Raw genomic sequence first — 27,559 nt, forward strand, 5'->3', positions numbered from 1 at the left:
CATATTTAAAATATACTTTTATTTAACAGTGTATTTAACAATATACAATAAATCTGGAAAATAAAACATTAGGAAGAGAGCACACTGGTATCAATGTGATGTGGAAGAAGTCACTAGAGGGACCTATATCAGTATCCAAAATAAAAACAGTCAAAGTAACAACTGAAGGATGCTGAATATGCCCTCCCCACTTTAAGGAAGTCTCAGTTTTTAATTACAGCTACAATTTCTGAAAATCAGGTCTAAAATACCATCTGCACTAGATAAATAACTATAACTTATTTTTCCTAACAGGTGGTTGGGAAAAAAAAAAAGTTTAAGAATATCTGGAGTTTGAGAATCAATAAAGCCTGAATCAATAAATGTCTAAATTGATGATTCATTTTCAAAAGCTGTTACATAATTAAAATTTTCATGCTTCCATTTTAAGTTTGAAAATGTATACTGGCTATAAAAACATAAAACACAAGGCCCTTAACGTTAAACCCTGAAGTGATCTACCAAAACCACATGCTTCTGATTTAGTTAAAATTTTATTGTTTTTATAACATATTTTGGTAGTAATTACCTTTAAATCTATATTATTATTCATGATATATATATTAATTTCTCCCTATAACTTCATTAATTTTGAAAAGGCTCACATTAAGGTTTAATGTTACTTCCTATACAATTTGGATTATACCATTTTGAAATAGTTGGGATTTGAAAGTTAAGCCAATACACAGGAATTTTTTTTAATGATAATAGTTATTAGTTGGTATAAAGGCTGTTCATGGTTATGTCAGAGGCTTATATTTTGACTAAGAAATTTTTTTAAAATATCAATTCAATATTTATAGCACTTTAACAGTGCTGTAAATGGCAACAAAGTTTAATATAGATTATTTTAAAAGTCACTTACCATGCAAACCCATTTTGAAATCATAATAAACATTCAGAAATGTTTACTTTTTCTAGTTGCTGAGTTAGCTATTAAGCAATACAGAAGTGGGAATGAGTCACCTAGCTATAATTTTAAATGTTCTCAAAATACTGATGTTTTAAAACTCAAAAAAAGTGAAAAAAAACTTCTTGCCTTCCATAGCAGACCATTACAAACCAATGGCAGAACCTCAACATTTCAGTGATCAGAACAGTATGCATTACTCTCAAAGATGTCAAATTCATTCAAAAATTGCCATATCATTTAATGTACATACAGTGATTCTAATTAAAACCCAAAATTTTTGAAGGGTCATACCATTTGATAGACATATTTCTTAAAATATTTTTTTCTCATAAATGACTCTGAAATTTACTTCCTAGATTGCATTCTCATAATTTAAAATACAAGATTACTTAAATAGACAATATAAGTCCTTAAAAAAAAAGAACATTCTGGAAATAAATTAGTGGCAGTTGGTAATACTACATCAACTACGGCATAAGAATTCCACTCCAGTGTACCATGTCTTTTCCTATGTGTTTATGATTTAGTCTGAGCCCCTCCCACTCCCAAATCCCTAAATTTAGAAACTTTCAGCTTTCTTTTCTTTTTTTTAAAGAAGCAGTGCAAAAGTTTTCTGGGTAGGTTAATACAATACAGAGAACATAAAGGACAAAATATAAGTGACATGTCAACATCTATATACTGGTTTCATTCTAGGTATAAGTAAGCATATTATTCACTTAGGTTAGGTATATTATTTACCCTTCTTTAGTATATAAATCAAAGCCATTAACCTAAATTTGAAGTATACACATAATACATATACAAACTAATGCAAAACATCTTTCTCATATGTAACATTACATTTAAAAAATAGTGGAAATTGAATACTTGTGCCATTGATTTGTTTTTCTGACTTAATTGAACAAAAAGACAACATTCAACTTAGGGAGGGTTATACTGATAATAAAGCTCTTGTAGTTAAAAATGTTTTCCTCTCCCTTTATACTTACCACAGACTACACAATGTCCTGAGAGGATTCATCATGACAGAAACGGCAATCGCAGCTTTAAGACCTAACTTCAGAGGAAACTAATATGAAAGCAAACTGGAACGTGGGGCTCCATCTTTCTTTTCAAAGAAGTGGTCTTAGTTTGTTTCTTATAGAAAAGGTTTGTCAGTTTATTATAAATATATCTAACCCATTAATCTTTGCAGCTTTCAGGTTAATTATAGTTCAGCACTTCATTTATGCAAAGTCTACAAATAGAGGTCAGTAGAGATCATCTAATCTTAAGTCGTGACATCATCCATTCAAGTCCTTGGCACAATCTATAAAGAAAATAAAGATATTTCACATTTTAAAAGAATATATACAAATGGTAATTACAGCTCACATTTATATGAGGCTTTATAAGAAACACAGTAGGAGAGAGCACTGGATTTGTAGTTAGAGGACTTGAATTAAAATTCTAGCTTTGCTAACTGCTAATTTGCAATCCTAGCCAAGTCACTTTAACCTCTGGGCTTCGTTTCCCTCATTTACAAAATGACTAGATGATCTCTATGGTTCTTTCTGATCTAAATCTGTGATCTTTTTACAAAGGCTTTACATGTATTATCTTAACTGAACCAAACAACAACCCTGAGACAGGTATTTTACAGATGAGGAAGATTGGGGCTTAAAATGTTTAAGTGACTTGCCTTTGACACTGCTCTATTGAAAAGTTCAGATGTTTTCTTTGGCTGATTCTTTTTGTTAATCCTGTTCACTCCTGGAGAGCCTTCTTTGAGACTCAGACTTACTTGGACTTCTATTCCCTGTTCTAGTTACATTCTCTCTCATTTTTCTGCCTTCAGTTACTTCTTTCTATATGTCCTGGTAGACCTAGACTAAATCTATACCTTCAGGCATGACTTCCTGCCATACTTGAGTACCAGTAAGTCTTTTATTTCTAACTACTTCCTGTACATTTGTATGAGGATGTACTAATGGGCTTTGAAACTCAATATGTCTAAGAATGAACTCATTATCATCTCTAAAAGATTCCAATAAACAAGCCTCATGTCTCTGTCCTTCTATTCGGCTAGGCTTGCAACTCCAGAAGCACCTTGACTCACTTTGCTCTGATGTTCTCTACATCCCGTCACCAACTGGGACTTATTTCTTCCTTCAGAGTTTCTTAAATCTTTTCCTTCTTTCCAATTCCCACTGTAACCAGCCTCAGATCAGGCCTTTTTCTCAGCTCATAACCATCTCTATGGGTTCAGTGTCTCCCTACTACAACCCATTCTATCACTATATAGTATAACTAATCTTCCTAAAACACAACTGTTGCCATATATGCCAGAAATTGCCCAACCTCCTGAACGTCAGGACTGCCTAACCCACGTGCTAACACCCCTGTCTGACCCTGGGCGGGAGATATAAGGGAAGATTTTGGTTCAATGATCAAGCTCTACCCTTTTTATTGAGGTGCTATGCTTTCTAATCAGACCTCTTATCTAATTCCTGATCTTTCCTGCCCAGATTCTGACCTGAGTTTCTAAACGTTCCCCAGTGCCTTAGCTTGAGTTTCTGATCTCTGCCTTGTCTCCTCAGACTCAGTGTACTTTGCCTTGCTTTAAGCTGACTTCCCTGGAACTATGACCAACCTGCCTGATTTACGCTGCCTGACAGTCCCCTCCTATTTACCGACACTACTGGTTATGGCATTTCCTATCCCATTGTTCTACAAAATTTGGAAGTAGCATGTCACATTCCTACCTGAATCACAACAGCTTCTGCGATGTTTCACATCAAATTCAAATCCTCCTGACAACTTTCAAGGGCCCTCATGAATTGGACCTTATTTATACACCCTCTTACTGCTTCCAAACATGAACATTCTGACTTTCTCCTTACGCAGTTCAAGTTCTACCTGCTTTAGGATGCCATTCCTGATCACCCATATAATGAAATGAAAACCAAATTAGAGTCAGGAGACCTGGGTTCTAATCTTAGCTCTGCCACTTGCCAACTTCATAACCTTGGGAAAACACTTTATCCTTTCTGGACCTGTTTTTTTATAAGTAAAATGAGGAAGTTAGTCATTCTTATCTCTATCTCTGTATTCCAATTCTTTTTTAAATTAAAATTTTTTTTAAATCCACAAAAATCTGCCCTCCTAACCCTCTGCCCCAATTGAGAATATAAAACAAACTCCTATTATAAACAAACATGCACAAACAAAACAAATTTCCACATTATTGTGACTAAAAAAAAAAAAAAGACAGTCACACATATGTCTTATTCTGCACTGACTTTCATTTTCCCATCAGGAGGTGAGTAGCATCCTTCATCATTTGTCCTTCAGAATTGTGGTTGATCATTACACTAGAATTCTTAATTCCTTCTTTCTTTTTGTTTAAACTGCAATTTTTTTGAGCATTAAATTTATTTTTTTCAATCAGCAAAAATGTGCACTCTCCCTCCTATTCCCAACTCCCAATTAAGAAAAAAGGAAACTCAAAACTCCCTTTACAAAACAAAATCAAATTTCCATAGCGATCATGTCCAAATGGAAAAATGTATGCATACATATGTTTATGTATGTGTGTGTGTGTGTTTTATTCCCTCCTTTGAGTCTTTCCCCTCTCTACCAAGAAATGGGTAGCATGCTTTATCATTAGGCCTCTAGAATAGTGGTTAAGTTACAATGATCAGTTCCTAAATCTCCCAAAGTTGTTTGTTTATAAAATATTATTGTCATTGCATAAACTGTTCTGTTTCTGTTCACTATGCATCAGTTCATGCAAGTTTTCTCATGTTTCTCTGAAAACATCCCCATCATCATTTCTTACATTACAACAGTATTCCATCACATCTATATACCATTACTTGTTCAGTCACTCCCCAACTGATGGTAACCTGGTCAATTTACAATTCTTTGCCACCTCACAATCAGTGCTGCTCCTTCTCCCTCTCTCTCCTGCCCCCCCATATATAAAACATATATGTGTATATATCTATATCCATATATCTATATGAATACATCCTGAAGAGTTTGTTTAGCTTAGGATTAATCTCTTCCTTAATCTACTTTCCTTCTAAATTCTCCTTTCCCTTTTCCCTCATACTTCCCTGTTGAGTGAAATGTGCTTCTGTACCCAATTCTGTCCCTTAACCAGTTAGTATGAGAATGATAGCCAAGTGCCAGCCACTCCCTCCATCCCTTCCTCCTTGTTTGTACAGACATGTACCTGCTTGCACACCTCAAATATGTGAGATAATTTTTTGTAACATTCCACCCCAAGAATATTCTTCCTCTTCTTTTTAATTCTTCTTTTAAAAATCAACAAAACACATTAGAAGCACTTCCAGTCCTTCTATCTAATTAAGATTTCCTCCATGATTCCTCATGATAATAGGATTTTATAAGGGACACGTATCATTTTTCCATATTAGAAATAAGCACTTTATCCTTCTTTAGTCCTTTATCATTATTTATTCATGTTTACACTTTTAAACTCCTGTGCTTGAACTTCAGAGTTTCTGCCCAGATTTGGTCTTTTCACCAGGAACACTTGGAAGTCCTCTATTTCTTTAAAAGTCTATTTCCCCCCCTATAGAATTACATGTAGATTTGCTATGGGAGTTATTCTTGGCTATAAAGCTGTATCTTTTGCCTTTTGGAATATAGATTCCAAGTTCCTCACTCCTTTTTAGAGCTAACTGTGGTTCCTCAGTACTTGAACTCTTTCTTTTTGGCTGTTTGTGATATTTTTTCTTTGACCTGGAAGCTTTAGATTTTGGCTACAATTTTTCTGGAAATTTTCATTTTAGGTTTTGCTGAGGAGGTTGGTCAGTCAGTCAGTCAATCAACATTTATTAAGCACCTACTATGTACCAGGCACTGTGCTGAGACGCTGGAAAGTAAAGACATAACTGGTGCATTCTTCTTATTCCCACTCCGCCCTCTGTGTCTTAAGAGATTTAGGCAGCTTTCTTTTTTGATTTCTTGAAATACGATGCCCAGGTTCTTTTTTTTGAGTAATGACATTCAAGGTAGTACAATAAATTTATTTCTCCTCAATCTGTTTTCCAAATCAATTGTTTTTGCTATGAGATATTTTATATATTCTACTTTTTTCTATCTTTTGACTTTGTTTTATTACTGTCATGAAATTTGGTTCATTCAAATTTTTGGAGAGTTCGTTGTTTGGACAAGATTTTGTTCCCCTGGTGTCAAGTTATTTACCTTTTCATTTTTTTCTTCCACAGAACTCATTTCTTTCCCAACTTTCTTCCAGTTTATACATTTAATTTATAAAAACATTTTAATTCTTTAAAAAAAACAACACTCTTGCTTCATCTCTTCCAGGAATTCTAGTTGAATTTATGCCTAAGCTGTGTTGTTTTTTTTTTTTTCTGAGACTTTGCTTGTAGATGTCTCAGTGTCATTCTCTTCTGAGTTTGTTCTTGGTCTTCCTGCCACTATAACAGCTTTTTTGTTGTTGTTCTCCCCACCTACTTCCTGACTTCAGACCTGACATTGGGTCTGGGCTCTGCTGCATTTCTGGAGAGAAGGTCAGAGCTGGGCAGGTTGTAGCTTTTTTGGGGTACTGAGTATGGTGTGATTCCAGGGTCTCAAGGACAAGCTGAGGATGTCTTAAACTTTTGGTACTCCCAAAGTGGTCTATCAAGGGCAAAGTCAGATCACTGCAACTTCTGCCCCTTCCAGATCTGGGTTTGGATCTCAACAACACACTGAATGCTACTCATTAAGACCCATAACCCAGTAGAGGGCAATAAAACTGTCAGCTGGCCTGGTAATGGGTCTGAGACCTTGTCCTGGCCTTAAGCATTGTCCCTGGGCACTGAGATGCTCCATATGGTCTGCTTCTGGTCAAACTCTGTCCCAAATGGCCAAAGACCTCTCTTTTTGTCTCCTATGCAAGAAAATGACTGTGACTTTTCCTTGGATATCCTAACCACACCTCAGGTGATTGCATTTTCTGGTTTTGTTTGTAGTTTTTAGAGTGACTACACTGTACTCTTCTGTGCCCTCTGTCTTCCTGTTGAACACTGTGTATGTCAGCCCTTACTGATCTTGCACTTCTCTCAACTTCTTTTTGCACTTACAGCCTAAACCACAATATTTAGTATTTTACATTTTGCATTTTACATATTTTAGCCAGTGCAGGAGAAAGAAAATAGGAACTGAAGTTAGGAGACTTTAGTTTAATCTTGGATCTGCTAGTTATTACTCAGGTGATAATAATTTACCTATTTGAGCCTCAGTTTCTCATCTGTAAAATGAAGGCATTAGATAAGATGACCTCCCAGGTCCCTTTCAAGCTCTATGGTCCTATGGCTCTTGAAAAGAAGGAACCCTATTTTATACTTTCTTGCTGTCCCCTACAATGTTAAGCACATCATAGGTCTGAAATAAATTTGTTGATTTTAAGAAGAAAAACATATGAATGTAAAGAGGATGAAAAGAATACATTATTTAAAAGAAAGCATTCTTACCCCTCACCAGTGAGAGCACAGCATGCCTGGATATGCCACTGGTGATCTTTAATTGAAGTTAGCTTCAAAAACTGGGAAATTTCAGCTACAGTCATGCATTCTTTAACATCTTGTTTGTTAGCAAAAATCAGCAATCCAGCTTTCCTTAGATCCTATAAGAACAAATTAAAACTATTTGTTTCTGAGGTTTCCAAATCATTTAATTCAAACATTTAAAGATTTAACAGAGCTAAGTAAATTATGGTTTTAAAAAAAACCCCAACACTTAAATGTTTACATTTTCAAAAATAACAAAGTTTACTTTTATTTTAAAAAATCTTTCTTTTGTTGGGAAGAAGGTAGACAGGTATAGAAGAAACATAAGAAAAGGGTTTTTTTTAATTTTATATTCAGTTTACATTTCCAGAAAACTATAAGGGAATAGGGGAAATTTTTTTGATATTTTTTTATTAGTTTGTTTATTTTTAGTTTTCAACATCTACTTCCATAAGTTTTAAATTTTCTCCCCTCCCTCCCCATGACAGCATGCAATCTGATATAGGTTCTACACATACATTCCTATTCAATTCATTTTCACATTAGTCATGTTGCACAGGAGAATTATAACAAATGTAAAAAATCATGAGAAAAAAAAGAAGAGGTTTCTAACTGAAGTCTGTTTGCAGATATAATAGAGAAGCCTCATAGAGCTCCAGAAGCAGAAAGTAAAATGCAAGACTAATAGAGAATTTAAAATAGAATAATGACTCCCCAAGTATCTATTACTAAGTTAAACAAAAGCCTAACATCTCCCTGCTTGTCTTTTTTTTTTATGTAAAATTTCTGACATGGTAGAATAAAAGTTCTATCACCAATAATTAGATTCTAAAATCTCCATGTTAATTCTGTACCAACTTCTAACAGCACTGCTCCTCCAAAAAAGAGAACAGTAACAAATAAGCTTGTTACTATACTATCAGATAATTTATATATGTCAGAAAAAAGATGTTCCCTACATGTTTAACAGTACCCAGTGCTATCTACAATCGTGTTTTACACTTCACTTTATCATTTGTACATAAGGATCTACTGGAAAAAAGTTCAGACTGATAATAATACAACCTAAATCTAGTCCTTGTTCAGTCACTAGAACTTACTTTGTAGACTTGAGCCTGTCACTTAAGCTCTGTTTCAGTTTCTAGTCTTAGTTGCCTACCAGAGTTTTTATACAGATACAATAACAGGAGAAATATTTTAAAATGTTGTGATCTTATCAGTAAGGGCATTCCTCCCACTGATATATACTGTAACCCATTTAAGCCTCAGTAGATGGCCTTTAAGAACTTTTGTGGCTGAAAAATTCATCATCTGCTAGCCAAACGTTTTGATTATGAGTCTCTTTGAGACTACTATATTTCATCACATAATTGTCACAAATTTTATGCCAAAAATCTTTGCACAAAAGTGGGGTGCAACCATTATGCAAAGCTTTAAAAATTTGTACCAATGTTACTTAAAAGTCATTTATTCCTAAACTGCATCACTGGTAGACTGTACATCTTAGCTAGAGTGAGAAGATGCAAGTCTTACCATACCACATGATTTACTCACTCATGGCAGCTTACCCTGCCCACCCACTTCCCTTGAACCTATACTCCCCTTGCACCTACAGCTCTTCACTGGGTTGAGTGACAATACTGTTAATACTGCAGTGATCTAAACAAACCATGCAAGTTGGCTTTTGGAAATATACTGACAATGTACATGCTGAGAAATCTAGGTTTGCAGCTCACAAGGAACAAGACATAAATATATGCCATTGGTGAACACACTGCTGCTCTGTTTACCTTTTATGTGGCGTGACAAACAGAATTATACACCATGTGACAATTATGCAATGAAAGGTTATAAACCACAAAAGCAAAAAAATAGGGTGCAATGATTATGCAGTGAAATATGGTAATTAGGCTATACCTTGAATAATAGACTAGGGCCTACACTTGAAGCCTAGCTAGTAGGCACTGCTAGAACTAATTAATGGAGAGAAACATGTACATACTCTCTGAAAAAAGGAAGACGTTCTATATGAACGCAAGATCCTTGTTTTCCCATTGGTATTGATATTACCCAAAATACCATTTTATGGCTTGACAACTTACTCTTAATTTGCCTAATGTTTAACTCAAATATAAACAGACACAAATACGAAGACATGGCACTCAATAATTACCTTTTGTTGAATGAATGGTATACCCTGTCTCAGACACCCCTCTCAAATCTACATTTGCAATCAAGTTAATGTTTCTGAAACAATGGCTTTCATCGTATCATTTTTTCTGTTTAAAAAGCATCAGTGCCTCTCCATGGGCCAGAGGATAAAGGTAAAAGTTGTATTGTAAGCCTGGCATTGTAACAGCCTCCATAATCTGGTCCTAAGTTTACTTCTCCACCTTACCTGCCAACATTCCTCTATAAGAACTCTTGGCTTTAATAAAAATGACCTACTTCCTCATGTTCACAAGATATCTTATATTCTTATAGCTTCACAGCTCTTTTCTATGCCATTGCCCCAGTTCTTCTCCACCAATGGGGGCAGCTAGGTGGTGCAGTGGCTAGAGCATCAGTGCAGGAGTCAGGAGGACCTGAGTTCAAATCTCACCTCAGACACTTGATACTCACTAGTCAAGTCACTTAACCTCAATTGCCTCATCCTGGGATATCTCCAGTCAATCTGATGAATATCTGGTCACTGGAATCAGATGGCTCTGGAGGAGAAGTGAGGCTGGTGACCTGCACAGCCCTCCCTCACTCAAAACAAAGTCAAGTGCAAGTCATGTCATTATTTCTCTGATAGCATGGTCTTCTTTAGCAGCAAAGGATGAACACACACTCTCCACCAATGGCAAATACTAATGACTCCTTCAAGCCTTAGCTCAAATACTTTTTTTTCAAAATGAAGCCTTCATGTACCATTCTAACTCAAAAATATATCCTTCCTCTGAACTTGGAGCATTTATATGGTAATTAACTACGAGCTTCTTTGTGTCATTCTTATGTTATTTTCTTGTATTATTAACTTTTCTTTTTCTAATTTGACTTGAATAAAGACTTATGTGGCATTCTTATCAAGTTTATGGAAGACATAAAGCTCCACAAGAATTGTTAACATTCTAGATCATGTAATCAGGACCCAAAAGGATCAAGAAGTCAGAATAATGGGACAAATGAAACAAGGTAAAATTTAATTGAGATAAAGTTCTTTATTTAGGTTTAAGAAATCAATGGTAGAAGTACAACATAAGGGATATATGGTTTGAGGGGAATTTATGTAAAAAAGGCCTGAGAGATGCAATTGGTTGTAAAACACTAATACGGGTGGAAATTAAAAAATATAAACAAACCCAAACAAACCAGAGTATAACTTTTTGCTAATATGTTGATGAGACTTATGATTTCATCAGTGTAGATTGCTACAAGTAAGGAACTTCTTTTATCCATGCAGGCTGGCACCTTCCCTGCAACTCATGAGCTTAAGAGAACTGTCTGAGGAACTGAGAGGTTAAGAAACTGACCCAGGGTCATATGGCCAATACATGTCAGAGGCAGAAGAACCCAGGTTTTCCCAACTCAACACAGCTCTTTATCAAGTACTGCTCTATGCTACTGCTCAGTAAATAACTAAATGTTACTTATTCATTATTAATGAAGTAGTCAAGCAGATATCAATAGTTTTTTTCTGATCCAGAGCGGAAAAAGGCTAGGATCATCAAGGACCCATTAATTCATCAAATGGAATTACTTTCCATTGGATCCAATTACTACAACCTGCCAAGTTTCAATAACTTTACTAGCACATTAATGTTTCCTAGAACAATTAAATGTGCTAGGGCTCACATATTAACAACACAAACTTGTCTTTTCCCAGCAAGTACCTATGATGAGAATTTATAAACTTATGCCATCTGTTCTTACATATACCTGTCACATTTGGTGATAAAACTAGAATGTTATTTTGGCAACTAATGTGAGGGCTCAATGCCACTGAAAATGCAAAAGTGCAAGAATAAATATATTTCTTTTTTTAAAAGCCTTCTTTTTTTAAAAGCCTTAAAATTTTTAAGCTGATTTCCTGTATTTCCACAGGCCACAAATTCTGCTTTATGACACCTGATGAAAAACAAGTTTGTCTTAATGGTTGTGGCAATATCTCTTTTTGGTACAGTTGCTGTGACTGTAGTCTCATAACAATGGCACAGTCAACTAGGAAAATAAAAGACAACACAGGAAGAAAATCCCTTGTTTATCAAAACTTTTCAAAACCACAAAAAAAACTTCTGATACTTCTTTGAATCAATAGGTGAACATAACTGCATGATATAATTTTTCAAACTAGAGTAGGCCATATTTAAGTAAGGCTCATCATATCACATTTAAAAAACTTTCTGCTCTGATATTCATTCCATAGGATCCTACCATTAATTTCAGAAGATTCTTTCAGTACAATCTAGGATGTATACAGAGTTATAATACAAAGAGCACTATAAGTTCCAGTACAGGCTTGAAAGGCTTAAAAAATTAGAGGTCACTGTTAGTAGTCAATGAAAAGTATAATAAAATCATTTGGTATGTGCTTCTTTTTTACCATTAAGAAAACTTGCCAATGAAGAATATTATGAAACTTGTTAGCAAGAGTATTAGGTAGTAACTGCAAACCCAATGATTTGTTAAAGTACCTAAACATAAGGATGAGGGCAAATAAAAAAAATCCTGTTTTCTACTTAGTTAGCCTATTTGGCTTGACACTTACTTTAATAGCAGTTTGGCAACTGATTAATAACATCTCATTTTACCATATCAAATCTGAATGCTACAAAAACCTTTTCTTGATGTAAATAGCTAAGTATTCAAGAGAGGAAGACCAATAGCCAGGCTTCCCACATAACATTATGAAGATACACTATTTGGTTCCTTACCTAATAACTGAATATTCTACTAGTTCTTAATTACATTAGTAATGAATTTAAATAGCAGAGCAAAGGAAAGTGAAGTCCAGGAGAAATTTTCTTTAATACTTCAATAACTTTGCTTTTCCAAATTCAGAGCATTTGAAAATAATCTCTGAAAGAGGGACAACAATATTTTTTTTATTTTGCCTCTTCCAAAATAAAAGTTTTGCTTAAAGCAGTGATTTTTATTTTTGGAGGTATAATCAATTTTCAAAAGTAGTTAACTTCAAATGGCAAAAGAAAGTTAAAAGTGAATATAAAATACATAGTTTCTAATGAGTAAAAATAAGATTACTGTGTGAAGTCAAGATCATATTTCAAAGAAGTTCTATGTATAAAGTGAAAGTAACTATAATTTCTCAAGCGACAAAACATACAATAGATTAAGTAAAATCTATACAGAGAAAAGCATTTCTCAGAGTTCTGTCTATAGAAGCAAACTTCTAGAAAACAATTCAATCATTAAGAATATTTATTATGAGGTTTTCAACTAAGTAATCTGCAAAAAACTTTTTTTTTTAAAAAATTAGCACTCAGTGCTTCTTTGCATCTTTTATAGAATAAAGCTCTTAAAAACTCTCTAAATTCTCATTATTATACATAACTATAATCTTATCTTCAATTCATCCAGTATTATCCAAGCATACTGTGTGTAAGGCATTGGGCTGATCGCTAGGGATACAAAGACAAAAATGACAACATGTCTAGAGGAGCCTACATCTTAGCTGCAGAAATACAACGTGAACATGGATAAAAACAAAAAGGATTTAAGAAGATAATGACAACAACTGGGGGCTGGGAAAGGGACTGCAGAAAAGCCCTCCTACAGAAAGGTTACACCGGAAATGTGCTTTCAAGGAAGCTGATGATTCTAAGAGGCATCAGGAAGAAGGAAGTGCATTCCATTCATAGGCATGGAGACCTGAGGAACTAACTAGTATGAAGATGGTCCCAGGCAGAAATTTAATGTTAAAGAGTATGTTTCAGGTTTAAATTTTCCTACAGGTCTATATTCCCGAACAGTCTTTTACACACAGATAAAGATCATTATTATAATCAAACACCAATTAAAAATAGGGAATTACAAAGAAATTTTCTTGACTCACTCTTACTGTTTCTTGGTCTCTCCCTCACCCTATCCTGGTCCCCTTCTTCACTCACAATGGTCTTTTCTTCAGCCCAGGCACTTCTTCTGGCCTCAGACTATTTGCTTCCCTCTGTTGTTACTTCATTTGTGAGGTATGTCTGTTTTTTCTCATTCTATCTTTTTTTTGCCCTTCTGGGGAAATGGCTCTATCTCTCTGCTGACATCCAAACTAAGAAAGCAATCCAGAAATACATCACTTTTTGTTCCCACAGGATAGCAACTAATGGCAGAATGCTGCTAAAAAAGGCAAAATATACCATGAAAATAGGATTATACAGAATTTTTATAGTTTGCACTATGTCATGGTTACTGTATGTGTGTATGCAGTTATGGGACAATATATAAGAAAGATCTAATATTTTAGGTATCTTTTTTAATGTGTATATTTTAATATGAGAGCAAAGCAAGGGGAAAATATATGTACTACATATGTACTAACACGCATATACTAATATTTCAATAACAAGGATTCTTGCCTTACCATCATCCAATTTCAATCTCAATTATATTTCCTTTCAAAGATTTGGCCTGTACTGTAAAGATCCAATGTCTATGTGCTGCCACTTAAGTGCTACATCCCATGAATCTGCATCAAAGTAGTAAAAAGCATTTTTGTACCTGATAAATGGAATAAAACCTTTTGCAAAAGATTTGTATTTTGAAGATTTCATATTTCTTTACAAAAAAGTTGCCATTTTAATTTCTTTTATACCACTAGTTCATATTCTAACAAATTTAATTCTATATTATAAAATGTTTTTAGTATCCCTCTTCTCTAACATAATTCAAAGATCATTATGGCTTGCTTACGATCTTCTTTTGCAGTAAGAAATCTATAAAATTTCTTTATTACTAAATCTCATTTTTTAATTCAAACGTGCTGGTTGAGTTTTCTTCTTATATCTGCTAAAGTTTATTTCCCCCCTGAAATATTGTTAATTGGCTCACCATCAAATAAGGATTGCTTTGGGTTACATCAATGAAAAATTATTGAAGAATGATGTCTTCACTTTAGATAGGTATCTTTACATATTGTTATTTTTATATTTTATATTTTTATACCACAGTATGCTTTTCAGTTAACATACTCTTGAAAAAAATTCCTTTAATGTATTCAGAGGTTTTTAAAATTTTTTAATCTTTCATGAAATATAACATGGAATAGCACTGTGGAGTCAGGTAAGAAATGTATCATTATTATAGTAATGCAGAAAGAAAGTGAACCTCTACGTATGCACCTGATATTTTCTAAACTGAAAACAGAGCAAGTAGGTATATCAAGGGAAGGCCTTACAATACCATGTATTACTTACTTCATTACTTTTCCCTCAAAAATATTAACACAGCCAGGAGAAGAAATCAGGGTCATGTTTAGGGGAAAGGAAAGAGAATATTGGTCACAAGCAACTGAAATTCTTCAATAATACCGATGAGTCTGAGATTTCTTCCCCCAATGACCTTACTCCAAACATTCCCTACCTAGGGACCACCAGGTGGCTCTCAAGGTCAGAGCCTACTTCAGGGTACTTCCCCAAAGGCCTCATCCTGAATCCACCAACATGGATCCTATCACAATTTCTCCCCTTCCCACCCCTTAAGGCAGGGGTGAGGAACCAGGGTTTTGAGGCCACTTGTTTTCTTCTAGGTCCTTGGGTGCAGCCTTTTGACTGAGTACAAATTTTATAGAACAAATCTTTTTATTAAGAGGATTTGGTCTGTCAAGTTTGGATTCACTCAAAGGGCTGCACTTAAAGACCTAGAGGCCACAGGTTCCCCACCCCTGCCCTAAGGATTTCTGGACCTTGCCAGTGGTCCTGTCAAGGTCCATCAGATTTTGAGTCCATCCTACTGATGACCTTATGTGAGTGAGCTGTCTTATCTAACTAGAATAGGAACTTCTGGAGAACAGGAGCTGCTGTGTCACTTTCTATTGGTATTCCCAGAGGTTAGCATAGTGTTTAGCACATAGTAAATACTTAATAAAAATGCAGTTTAGGTGGCAAAGTGGGGAGACTACCAGGCCTGGAGTCAGGAAGACCTGAATTCAAATCCAGCTTCAGACATGTACTAGCAGTGTGACCTAGGAAAGTCACTTAACCCCATTTGCCTCAGTTTCATTATCGGAAAAAAAATGCAGGAGGACATAGTAAACCACTCCAGTGTCTTTGCCAAGAAAACCCCAAGTGGGGTCATGAAGAGTTGAACAGGACTGAAACAACTTAACAACAATCTACCTCCTAAATTTCCTATTCTCTGCATTCTCTAAACCAGATATGTACCAAACACTCGGGCTAAGTACAATAGAACATCACCACTCTCCCACATTTTTTCTGTTGCTTGTCACAGTTCTACTTCCAGTTTGGGAAACAGAAAAGAGCAAACATGGCTGGCCAGTATGGTACGAGGGAGTTTTCTTTCTGAACTACATTCAAAGGAGATCCCAACATCAATACAGAAAAGTAGAAGGAACAAACATGGAGCAACAAAATACACAAATATTTTAAAAGAAATATTACTTACTTCATGTGCTAACATTTTATAAAGTTCTTCTCTAGTTACAGAAATCCTCTCTCGATCTGTACTGTCCACAACAACAATGACAAACTAAAATAATTTTAAAACAAAATTATTAGTAATTCTTTAAACTTTAAAACGCATAAATCCTTTAAAACTCATAAAATGCATTGCAGTTAGAGTACTGAATTTTCAAGTGAGGAGGAACTGAATGTGAATCCTGCTTCAGACACTCACAAAATGTATGGGCACATTGTGATCTGTCTCAGGTTCATTTTTCTCAGCAGTAAGATAGAGATAAAGCAACTACTATACTGGTGAGGATCAAAAGGACAACTCTACCTAAAGAATCTCACAAACCTTAAAACATTATGTAACTGTCAACTACTGCAGTAAAGCACTATAAAAGTGTCAAGTTTCTTATGTGAGGGGAATCCTCACCCTGGGAATTCTCTACACCAATGAAATTCCAGGTCTGAACTGAAAAAAACAAATTGCAAAAAGAGTGTGGCTGATGAACAAACAACATCTCCACTATGCATTGATTGCTAAAGAATCACTCTGTGTCTATATGAAAACACACACTTTCTCCTTACTCAGCATTTCTGATACTTACCAATATAATACTTCTTGAATGGAATTATAAGAGGTGGGACTAGAAGATTTGGTAAAAGACCTGGCAAGCACCATACTATAACCTCTTAGTTTTATGAGCTCTGGAAAACTAAAAGAAATTAGATAACAGCAGATTTAACTTTTAGTTCATGGTGGTACTAATCACAGATTAGGTTTAATCAAACTGCCTAAATTAACATTTACTATTTTAGTAAATATTAGATAATAAATAGCATTCTGTTTGGTTATGTTTTGTTCTGGCCCTGGGAAATATTTCAAGGTAAGAGAGCTTCTCCTAGGATAAGCTTCAGCACTCTACTTCCTTTCTCCTCTTGCTTAATAGATGACTAGTGATTTTATTCCTGAAAGAACGTTCCTTCCCACTACACTTTAACTAAAGCATCAACCTCATTGCTGTTAACATGACATGTGAATAGCTATCTAAAATATTAGAAAGTTGTGTTCTACATGGACTCCCTCTCCTTTGCTCTAAAAATGTGATCTAAACTTGAGGCAGAGAAGAGGGGTAGCATAAGGAGACAGAAAACAGCAAGCAGTTATTGTTAACATAGTTTTCTAGTGTTTGTAGGTTTATATTTCATCAACTCATAATATTTAGTATTCAAAAGAATGCCAATTTCTCAATTCATCTTTAGGCTTACACCACTGCATTCTTATAGGCCAATGCTCTAGAAATAGCTTTCAGGAGGTAGGATCATCAGCACCGTCATAACTGACATTTGTTTAGCAGTTTAAGGTCTGAAAACACTTTACATATGTCATCTCCTTTAAAGCTCACGACAACCCTGTGAAGGCTAGAGATATGACCAGCTCCATTTTATAAATGAAGAACTGGAGGAAGTTAAATAACTTACTTTAGGTCAAAGTCAGGATTCAGACCCAAGTCTTCCTTACTTAAAATTCAGTACCACTCTATTCATTATACCCCCACTGCTTCATAATACTATCATCATAGAGTCATATTAGTCCTTTTGACAACAAAGCACTTGGCATAATTAACATATCCACCTCACAACAACCCTATGTGAAGGACATAATCTGACTGTTATTAACTTAGTTTTATAGATTAATAAGCTCAAGTGACTTGGCCAGGGACACAGGGAAGGCCAGAGCAATGTGTACAATGACAAATAAGAATATTCTACTAAACTGAGAATAGTCCAACTACAACATTAACTAAATAAAAATAAAGCATTGTAAATGGTACATACAGTTTGATGCTAACTTAAAGATACAGATAGAGAGACAGACAGGCATAAGCATATATCTATGTACAAAGGCAGAGACAGAAAAGAGAAATTTTATTAACAAGAACCCTAAAATAAGAAACTTATTGCATTATATTTTAAGGGAAAAGAGGCAAATGACACTGACAATCTCCTAAACCTTGAATTTCTATATTACTATATACACTGAGAATTAGCATTCAAAATGGAACTCCAAATCAACGATGCAATTAAAGTTCACGATACTGTATTTCTAAAGCAGGAAATGAATTTTACAAAAAATTTCAAAGGAAAAAAGGTTTTCCTGCTACATTTCTGATCATTAATCATAATGTGCTATGGCTTCAAACATCTGGTTAATGTAAGTTTTACTGTATAGTTAAGCATTACCTCAGTGTTAGTATAGTAAGTATTCCATGAAGAACGAAGTGATTCTTGGCCGCCAATATCCCACATTAGGAAACGTGTATTATTAACTACTATTTCTTCTACATTACTTCCTATAGTAGGAGATGTGTGGACAACTTCATTCATAGAACTGGGGGGGAAAATTAATTCATCATATCATAATTAGAAAGTACTGTTGGCAGATTCTCCCAATTTTTCTACTAAGCAATAAAATCGGACAATATTATGAATTTCCCTTTATATTTTATATCCCCAAATCCCACCAAATGCAAAGTAAGCTTAAAGTATAAGAGGAGGTGGTTCTAACCATTAAAAAAGGTGTTTCCAGAGAACTTTAGAAAACTCACAGTAGTTTATTTACTAGGAATCTTGTGATCAGAGAAATGAGTGATTTATTATTTTTCTCTTTTTCATAGGTAAAAAAGATGACATATGGAAAAACTGAATGACTTGCCTAATATATGAATTAGTGGCAGAGCTAGAAATTAAAACCCGAATTTGATTCCTTATTTAGAACCAGAGTCCAGCTTGCCTCCCTATAGGACAACTTAAATTTCAGGTGTAATTTAGTTTTTGCTTTCCTTAATTATAAATCACCCAGACAAGGAACATAATCAGTCACAATTAAATTTTCTTTCAAAAAAATTAATGAATACTTACAACTGGTAAAGAATGGTGGTTTTCCCTGCATTATCCAGACCAACAATGATAACTTTGTGCTCTGAAATAAAAATAGTACTAGTAAAATAGATGGATAAAGAGTCCAAAATAACAACAAAGAGTTAAGTCCATATTTTACTTGTAGCTTTCTATCTTTACAATGCTGGAATTTAGGTATATTATATCACAAACAGGGTTGACTTGAAACAAATTACCAAGTTAATACAAGTTCATTGTCAGGCCCGTACTGACAAAGTAGGTACATGATAAATTTTTACCGGAATTAAATGTCTTTTGCTTATTCCAGTCATCAAATTCCAATTCTCTCAGGGACATAAGACCTGCAGAGGGCTTGGGGTAGAGGGGGCTTTAGAAATTATCTATCTAGTCCCTGGGTAAGAAACCTGTGACCTCTAGGCCACACATGACCCTCTAGGTCCTTAAGTGAGGCCCTCTGACTGAATCCAAACTTCACAGAACAAATCCCCTTAATAAAGGAATTGTTCTATAAAACTCAGGCTCACTCAAAAGGCCGTATCCAAGGACCTAGAAGGTCACGTGTGACTTTGAGGCCAGTTACCCCAACTCTGATCTAGTCCAACCTGCCATTTCAAAAATGAAGAAACTGACTGTGACTGTTTCAAGAACATAAACACTAAGTATAGGTCTAAAATCTGAATCCAGGCACTCGAATTGTTGTACGTTTTCCACTACAAAGGAATAGTACTCTCTTGTATGATCAGACAGCATTGGGCAACTCTATTACAGCAGACAATGGATGATGTCAGTATTATTGAAGCGAACATATGTCAAAGGCACAACACACTCAGTAAGCTAATTTGGTTTTAACTGCATTGATAGATATAGAATGTGCTGTATGGTTTTTACAGTAGATCTGAAGCTATTCCAAAGGAATTTTAAAAGTGTGTTGAGTAATGGTGGTATCTCTACAAAAAATGATTAGCCTCCTAAGCTGATATGGAATGAAAATGAAGGCCAGTGGAATTTTAAAAAGCAGCTAGAAATGGTATCATCTTGAAAATGCATGCTGAAGTCTCAGAAGATTAAAGCAGAACAGAGCAAGGAGAGAAAAAAATATTAGTTGGGTGCTGAAATTACCTAGATCTTGGAAGTGTGTGTTTGTTGGGGGCAGGTTGGCAGGGAGGGAAAGGAAAGCAGTATTGTGGATGACAATAGTGAGGATTAGGAGATAGTGATATAAGCACTTGATAACACTTTGTGTTCCTTCAGATGGTAGATACCCGACTATGTGAGCTTCACTTCTAGACCATATTGATGTTGGATCAGCAACCATGACACTAAATACACAATTTTACAGACTACCATCTCTATCAATTTTTAAAGACTACCATCAGTAATTCCTAACTACATCCATTTTTGTCTAAGTTCTTCTTATTCTCAATCTCTCTAACCCTTCACCAATCTGCTTTTAAGGCAGGCCTGTACAACAGACAGCTCGCAGGTCACTTGCCGCCAAATGATTTTGGGTGGCCACGGAAAACATAGAGGATGTAAAACAGGTCTGTACAATATACAGCCCACAGAATGCTTTGGCAGGCTTCAAGTGGCCTACGGGCTGTATACTGTGCAGGCCAGCTTTAAGGGAATAATTGGCTAAGCAATGCTTCCTCTACCCATGTAAACAAACGAATGTGAAAACAACAAAAGAAAATTTAGGAAGCTGAAAGAAATTCCAATCAAAACCAAAACCTTCCTCAATTTGGTCTCAACTTTATTTTTCTGGCCTCATTTCCCACTCCTCTGCTTCATGAACTATCTGCTCCAATAATACTAATTATCCACCATCCCTACAAACACACCATGAGTCTTCCAGCCTTGTGTGCCTTTGCTCATACCATACTTCCACAAATCAAGAAAGCCCATTCAACTTCTGGACTCCCTTAAATATTATCAAGTTTTTCTTAATAATGTGAAAAATAAATTTGCCTTCCTATGCCCTCTCCCGCTTCACCATGCATCTTAGATTTGAAGAAAGCATATTTCAAAAGGTTTAAGAAAGAATGGCCTAAAACTCTTCAGGGGATGTCAATCAAAGAGGGATAGAATGCTCTCAAGAAACTGTGACACTAACAAAAATATTTCTTACGAAAAAAGGGAAGAACTGGCTAAAGAGACTGAAGTAGGACGTAAAGGTTGAGGGCAAAAGAAGTAAAGATGAAATCAAAAGTGGCACAGATCTGTAAGAACATCAGGAATATTAACACCAGACGCTTAGGATAAATACTAAGAAAAAGGACTTAACAAAAACTACTTGAGAACAAGAAAAAGAACAAAGAAGGGGCAGACAAACTAAATCCTGGGGTCCTGAAAGCATTTGAGGATAGGCTTGCTAGACTATCTATAGTTTCCTAACCAACATACTAAACTAACACTTCGGTCAAATGATGTGAAGATGTCCTCAGTGCACACCATGACATCCTAGTTTTTCTTTTTTCTACACATCAAAATTTCTCCATTAGATACGTTCTTTACTAGTTTCTAAGAATCCCTATACCAAATTCCCAGTCTGTATCTGGATCTAAAAACTCAAACACTTAGATGGTAAGACTGGAGTACAGAATCTGAATTTTCATGAAGAAGCTTCAGACATAAGAATACATACTAACTTTTGCCTAGAGATAAAGGTGATCTAATGAATACTGTAAAGATTTCTACACTCCTTCAAAACTCCACTCAAATGCTACATACATGGCCTTTCCTGAACTCCCAGCTAACAGGGTGTCTCCCTAGCCACCACTAAGAAACTACTTTGTCATTATTTTGTATAAATTTTGCATTTACTTATACATGCACATGTTGCTTCTCCTGAGAGAATGTAAGCTCCTTTAGGACAGGGAGTTATTCTTCTCAACTCCAGTGCCTAGAACAATCCCTGGCACATAGATGTTTGTTGATTGATTGGAGGTTTGCGACAAATTTAAACTGAAAATGGCAGAGCAAGATAAAAACAACTACTTCCACTCACTAAGTCAGATATAAATCACATAGGAAGATTGATACCAATGAAGAAAACCATACACCATAAAGCTGACATATGCCAGGATGAGGAAGAGTAACACTGTTTGTGCCTAGATGCCAATTATGGGTACCATAAGGCAGTACAGATTTTAATGTAAGTAGATAAATTAGATATGACTGTCTAACCTTTGAAAAAGCATAGAGAAATACACTACAGAATTGGAAAAAACAAATGTTCTAGTTTTCAAAAAGGGAGAGGTTTCTTCAGATGATAGGTCAATAGCCTGACATCAATTTTTAGACAAAATTTTAGAATGCAATTATAATAAATGGTTTTATGACCACTTAGGAAGGAAAGCAGCTCAAGTCCTTTGAAGTAGATTGTCTTTATGATACTATTTGTATTTGTTACAAGGGGGAACATGGAAGAAGAAATTTTAAAAATTAATTTAAATTTTAAAAAATTGCAATCACCCAACTACAGTATGGATTCATCAAGAATAAATCATACTAGACTAATCTCAATTCATTTTTGGGCAGGATTGTTAGATGAGTATATTAAGGAAACACCAAATACAAAGGATTTCAACAAAGCATTCTGACAAAGTTTCTCAAAATATCCTTGTGTACAAGATGGAGGAAAACTGGGTTAGGTAATTGTATTGATGAGTGCCTTCACAATTACCTGAATAGTTGGGCTCCAAGAGGGTTGATCAACGCCAACCTAGAAGGTGGTCTAAAATGGAGTGCTATAGGGATCTGTTCTTGGTCATGTTCTATTCAATGTTATCAATGCCCTGGATGAAAGTTGATCAAATTTGCAAATAACACAAGTTTAAAGGAACAGAGAACAAAGCAGATGATTGAATCAGGGTTCAAAAAGGCACTGATATGTAGAAATAAGATTGTCTCCAAAGTCAAGAGAACCTCAAAATGAAATCTTGGGTAAATTAATCAGCCTTCCTCATACAATTTGAAAATATTTTCAAACACACACATAAAATATACATAAAATACAATGTGCTGTTTACAGCAAAGGTGCTATAGTGTAGCAGATAGAGAATTAAACACCTCAGCTCTTAGAGAAGCTTTTCGTATACATAAATAAGACACAGTTTTGGCCTTTAGATTTCTAGATTATAATACCACCAAAACTATTTTTTTACATTTACTTTTATACTTTCTCATGGAGGGTGGAGTTCAGCAAGGCCAAACATAGAAAATTATTGGGAATCACTAACCCAGTCTATACTTCCAAACTCAAGTATAAATACCATGATTCTTAATAGATGAATTCAACTGCTTTTAAAAGGATCTATCAGAAAGACTGATTTTACAAAGGAAACCTGGAAAAGATTCCACAACTTCCCTCAGAATTCATTTTAGCATCAACAGTCTTTCTTCTATCTAAACTTTCCTCGCTACAATAACATTTTATTTTATGACATCCTCCAATGATCATCTTTCACATACTTAAAAAACATTACTGGTCATTCCTCAAGGGATTATTAACACAAGCACAAGTAGAGTGCTGTAGTCTATGCCAAAAAATGTCTTGTGAAGTAAAGCTTACACCAGAAAACTCTAGTAACTACATCAAATTCCTAAAAAGCATATGGAGCAATAGCTGGACATACTTCAGAGAGAATATGGCAAAAAAAAAAAAAATTATGTAAACAGGTGTTTCCCTATGAATTTTTCATATTCCAATATGTATTATGGTTTTTTGTGTGCATGTGCTCTTTCTCTCTTGCTAGACTGTAAACTCCTTTAAAGCCAGGGGCCCTGTTTTTATAATCTCAAACACACTGTGCCCTGAACATAAGTGAAAGGGCTTTTATATATGTTTATTGAATTGAGCCACATCACAACGGTATTTCATCAAAGAGCATCCTCTCCAAGCAGAAGGTCAACGATTTGTACGAACACATTCCTTAGATGCTTTATTTTATCTACATGTATTACCTCAGTCATCCCTAGGCTGTACTTTGGTCAATTATCTTTCAATACATAATGCAAAAGAATTGCTGTATAAAAATCAGATAAAAATAAGACATAGCTTAGAATCACTCACAACAGTAAATTCTGAAATTCAAAAGACCATTCTTTCAAAAGCTTGCTATGAAAAATAAGGTGGAATACATCTTCTCCTAGCTAAGATGAACAATGAGATACATAAACAAATAGTCAGATACCCACCCCAGATAGTGAGCTGATTAACAAAGGTTCAATGTACTTATTTAACATTAAAATATGGTGATCATTTCAAAGGTATGGATTTGATATTTCATTCTTAACGGTCACTACAACAGACAAAAGTAACTTCTATTAACATCTGACTAAAGTGTAAATCATACAGAAGGATAAAATATTCATTGCCTTTTAATTATATATACCTCATTTTAATAGGTCTTTGTGCCATATATTTCTCAATATTCTTATAGATTTGCATTACAAATATATGAAAATGTCCCAAGCTGAGAAATACAGGAAGTTTAACAACTAACATGCTAACCTTCTTTAGTACAATGCCTTACACAGTATCTTGCACACAGTAGGTACTTATAAATACTTGCTGAATTCTTTAGTCTTTAAACTTTTCCTTACTGTTGATAAGAGGCTACTTATAAAAGCACAACTCATTTTTCATCACAGAAATCTAATTTTTACAAGACATTAAAATTAGAAAATTGCAGTGTACAAAGTTCATTTAAGAGTCAAATTTTCACAACAGACTTTGCAAAAATGTGACAAACTGCAGTTGTAGAAGGTAGTACAAGAAATTAACTGGTCTGGCCCATAGGCCTTAAGGCAGGTAAGATAGCATCCCCTACAGATAAAGCAACTGAATCTCAAGGAGGTTAAATTTTTGAGCTCAAAGATACCAAAAAGATCATTAAGTACAGTTTCTTTATTTTACAGATGATGAAACAGAAGCCCAGAGAGGCAAAATAACTTGCCCAGTATATACAATTAGTTACTAAGAATCATGACAATTTTTCACTATTTTAAAGCAAATACAAATGTAGAAAGCGAATGTAATCTGAAATATCTTACTTTCAACTAGAATTATTACATGAACTGTGTAGAGTAGTTCTGTGAATTCGTGTTCCTGTTTTTTAATCAAATAAACAACAGAAGTAAATAAGTGGCAATCCTACCCCTTACTAATTATATCAATCTTCAGGGACTTGAAAGATACAGGAGAAGATAGGGTGGTGACTCTTGCCACAGAAATCATTTCATATTCCCATGTGACTCTAAGAACTTTGGTATATGAAACACCATGAACAGCATACACAGAGAACAGAATATAAATTATTGATAGCACAAATGATGAGTCAGGAAATCAGGCTTAAAGAGAAGAAAAGTTGTTACGAAAAGCCGATTTTGAGTATTTTTGTCTGCTCCTTTAATTAAAGTGTCAATCACTTCCCTATTTTAAAGATCAGTGCTCAAGTTTCATAATAATTCCTAAAGTCTTACAAACATAGATATTCATCTGTTACAAAAGAACACAGACTTATGCAAAACTTATCTGAAGTGTCACTAATTAAACAACCGACTTGCTAACTACCGGTAACAGACTTCTATAACCGCAATCCGTTCCAAAACAGGATTAAGAAAAATTATTCTGGGGACTAAATCAGGGGTTTCTAACAAGGGGTGGGAGTCCGTATAAATTTCAATGTATTTGTAAAACTGAATGAGATTTTTTTCTTAAAATCACATCTTTATTTTCACTAATCTCTAACTCAAGTGTAAGTCCACCTGGGGTGCATGAACTTTTTTGTTGTCCAAAATATCTCGATAACTGCGTTTTCAACCTGATTAGCTTCCTTTGTTATTTTACGTAATTTATTTAATGCACTGAAGAACATTAACCTATGAAGGATCCATTGGCTTCACCAGATTGCCAAAGAGTCCATGGCCCCCCACCAAAAAGATTAAGCCCCTCTGCTCCTTTCTAAATTTAGCATTTCCTTCTATTACGAATGAAGTACCCTACGACTTGGTCACCTAGAGATTCATGGACATTTTCATGTCACGATACAGCTACTGCCAAGATCTCAAATATCAATTACGCACATCACTAATTCGAAATTATGTTTTCATGCCTTAAAAGTGCCTTCAGGCAACCATCTCATAAGACTTAAGATGAGATCATACCAGCACCAACCACACAACTCAAAGCGTCCAACAGCTCTGACCGTGAAACGTTGACTCGGGTCCCTAACAAGGACCCACAGGCTGTTCCAAAGGACGGGCAGAAGAATCCCAGGAAGCCAAGGCGGTTAGCCTTAAGAAGGGACCTCTAGCTCTGCTCCAGTCCAGCTCGCTGGCTCCAGAGGAGGGCTGCGCAGCCCGGGAGTTTATCTCCGCCGTGACCCACCAAGCCCGGGATCCCTCAAGTTTGGCAGATGGGAAAACCCGCCTCGCTCCTCCTCGGTGGGGCTCGCGCTCCTACAGGGCTAAAAGGGGAGTACCTCAAGGAACCCCACCTCACCCGGACTCCAATGAGAAAAGTTGGAAGGCGGCACGTGTCGCCAGCAGGGGCAGGTGGGTGCCAGCCCCGCGCAGCCCCGGGGGGAGAGGAGCAGGAAGACCAGAGCCCCGGGGCGCCCCTGTCCTCCACCTCCCTCCACATTCCTGGCCGAACCCGAAAGAGTGGAAGAGAAGGGAGAGGGAGGTGCGCCGGGACGCGCCTCCCGACGGGGCTCGCTTCGGGGGGCGCCTTCCCCCGCGGCTTCCCTACCCCCCAGCCCCGGCGTGCGCGCGGGCACCGCGGCTGGAAATGTCCCTTTCGCCTCCCCTTCGGCGCCTCCCGTCTCCCCGCCAGCGCAGGCCTCCCTCGTCTCTCACCCTGGTGATTGAACAGTCTCCATATCCTGGTGAAGAGGATTCCCATCCTCAAAGCAGCAGCCCCCGCCCCGGCCACCCAGGCCGCCTCCCCTCCCCCGGCTCAGCACCCGACGGCCAAGGGGAAGGAGGAAGAAAAGGAGGAAGACAAGCCAGAGACCCCACGGCCTCGGCGGCTACTGCTCTTGCCACCGGCCCGCTCTACGAGAGCCGGAGGGAGGCCGAAGGCCAGGCTGTCGCGCTGCGCATGAGGCCCCGCCGCCGCTGCCGCTGCCGCTGCCGCCGCGGCGCGCTCGGGGCTCGCGGACATCGCCGCCTTGTCGGGAAGGAACCTTACCGGCCACCGTCACCCCCCGCCTCCCCCCCACCCCCAAGGCTGGTCTCCGGCGACGGCGGCGGCGGCAGGGGGCCACAGCGCGTGGGCGGGATGGGGCGGAGCGCAGCCCAGAGACGGGGCTGAAGGAGGCGCGGTGGGAAGGAGGATGGGAGGGCGCGTGCGCAGTGGGCGGGGCGAAAGGAAAGGAAAGGTAGCCGAGACTCACCAGGGATAGGTTATTTGCATAACGCCTGCCCGGCGGGGAGGTCAGGTGGCCGGGGGAGGAGCCAACGCTGCCAGTGTCCCAGGACCGGGGCCTCGAGTCAGCCCCGCCTTCCCCGCCCTCGGAGTTTGGACTAGT

General features: G+C 36.6%; 1 protein-coding gene across 3 annotated transcripts; it reads right to left on the minus strand.

The window, feature by feature from the left end:
* Positions 1-27,559, minus strand: ARL5A (ARF like GTPase 5A). 3 transcript variants are annotated; one of them, XM_072611957.1, is made up of 6 exons: positions 27,425-27,559; positions 19,023-19,083; positions 18,345-18,492; positions 16,099-16,182; positions 7,447-7,598; positions 1-2,264 (listed from the first exon to the last, which is right to left on the minus strand). In XM_072611957.1, exons 3-6 carry the CDS (start codon positions 18,486-18,488, stop codon positions 2,216-2,218), a joined length of 429 nt encoding a protein of 142 aa, XP_072468058.1. In that variant the 5' UTR covers positions 18,489-18,492; positions 19,023-19,083; positions 27,425-27,559; the 3' UTR covers positions 1-2,215. The 3 variants fall into 3 exon arrangements, with proteins under 3 accessions (XP_072468058.1, XP_072468056.1, XP_072468057.1); XM_072611955.1 differs by lacking the exon at positions 27,425-27,559 and adding an exon at positions 26,886-27,355; XM_072611956.1 differs by lacking the exon at positions 27,425-27,559 and adding an exon at positions 26,234-26,722.

The sequence above is a fragment of the Notamacropus eugenii genome, chromosome 5, assembly GCF_028372415.1.
Source record: "Notamacropus eugenii isolate mMacEug1 chromosome 5, mMacEug1.pri_v2, whole genome shotgun sequence".
NCBI lineage: Eukaryota > Metazoa > Chordata > Mammalia > Diprotodontia > Macropodidae > Notamacropus > Notamacropus eugenii.

Bases quoted from the DNA above. Each gene is read 5' to 3' on its own strand.
- ARL5A (XM_072611955.1), bottom strand. From the start codon at position 26,931: ATGGGAATCCTCTTCACCAGGATATGGAGACTGTTCAATCACCAGG. The intron at 19,084-26,885 runs GTGAGAGACGAG...TTTTTATTTCAG, and splicing joins GAGACTGTTCAATCACCAGG to AGCACAAAGTTATCATTGTT. The intron at 16,183-18,344 runs GTAATGCTTAAC...AAATTATTTTAG, and splicing joins CTTACTATACTAACACTGAG to TTTGTCATTGTTGTTGTGGA.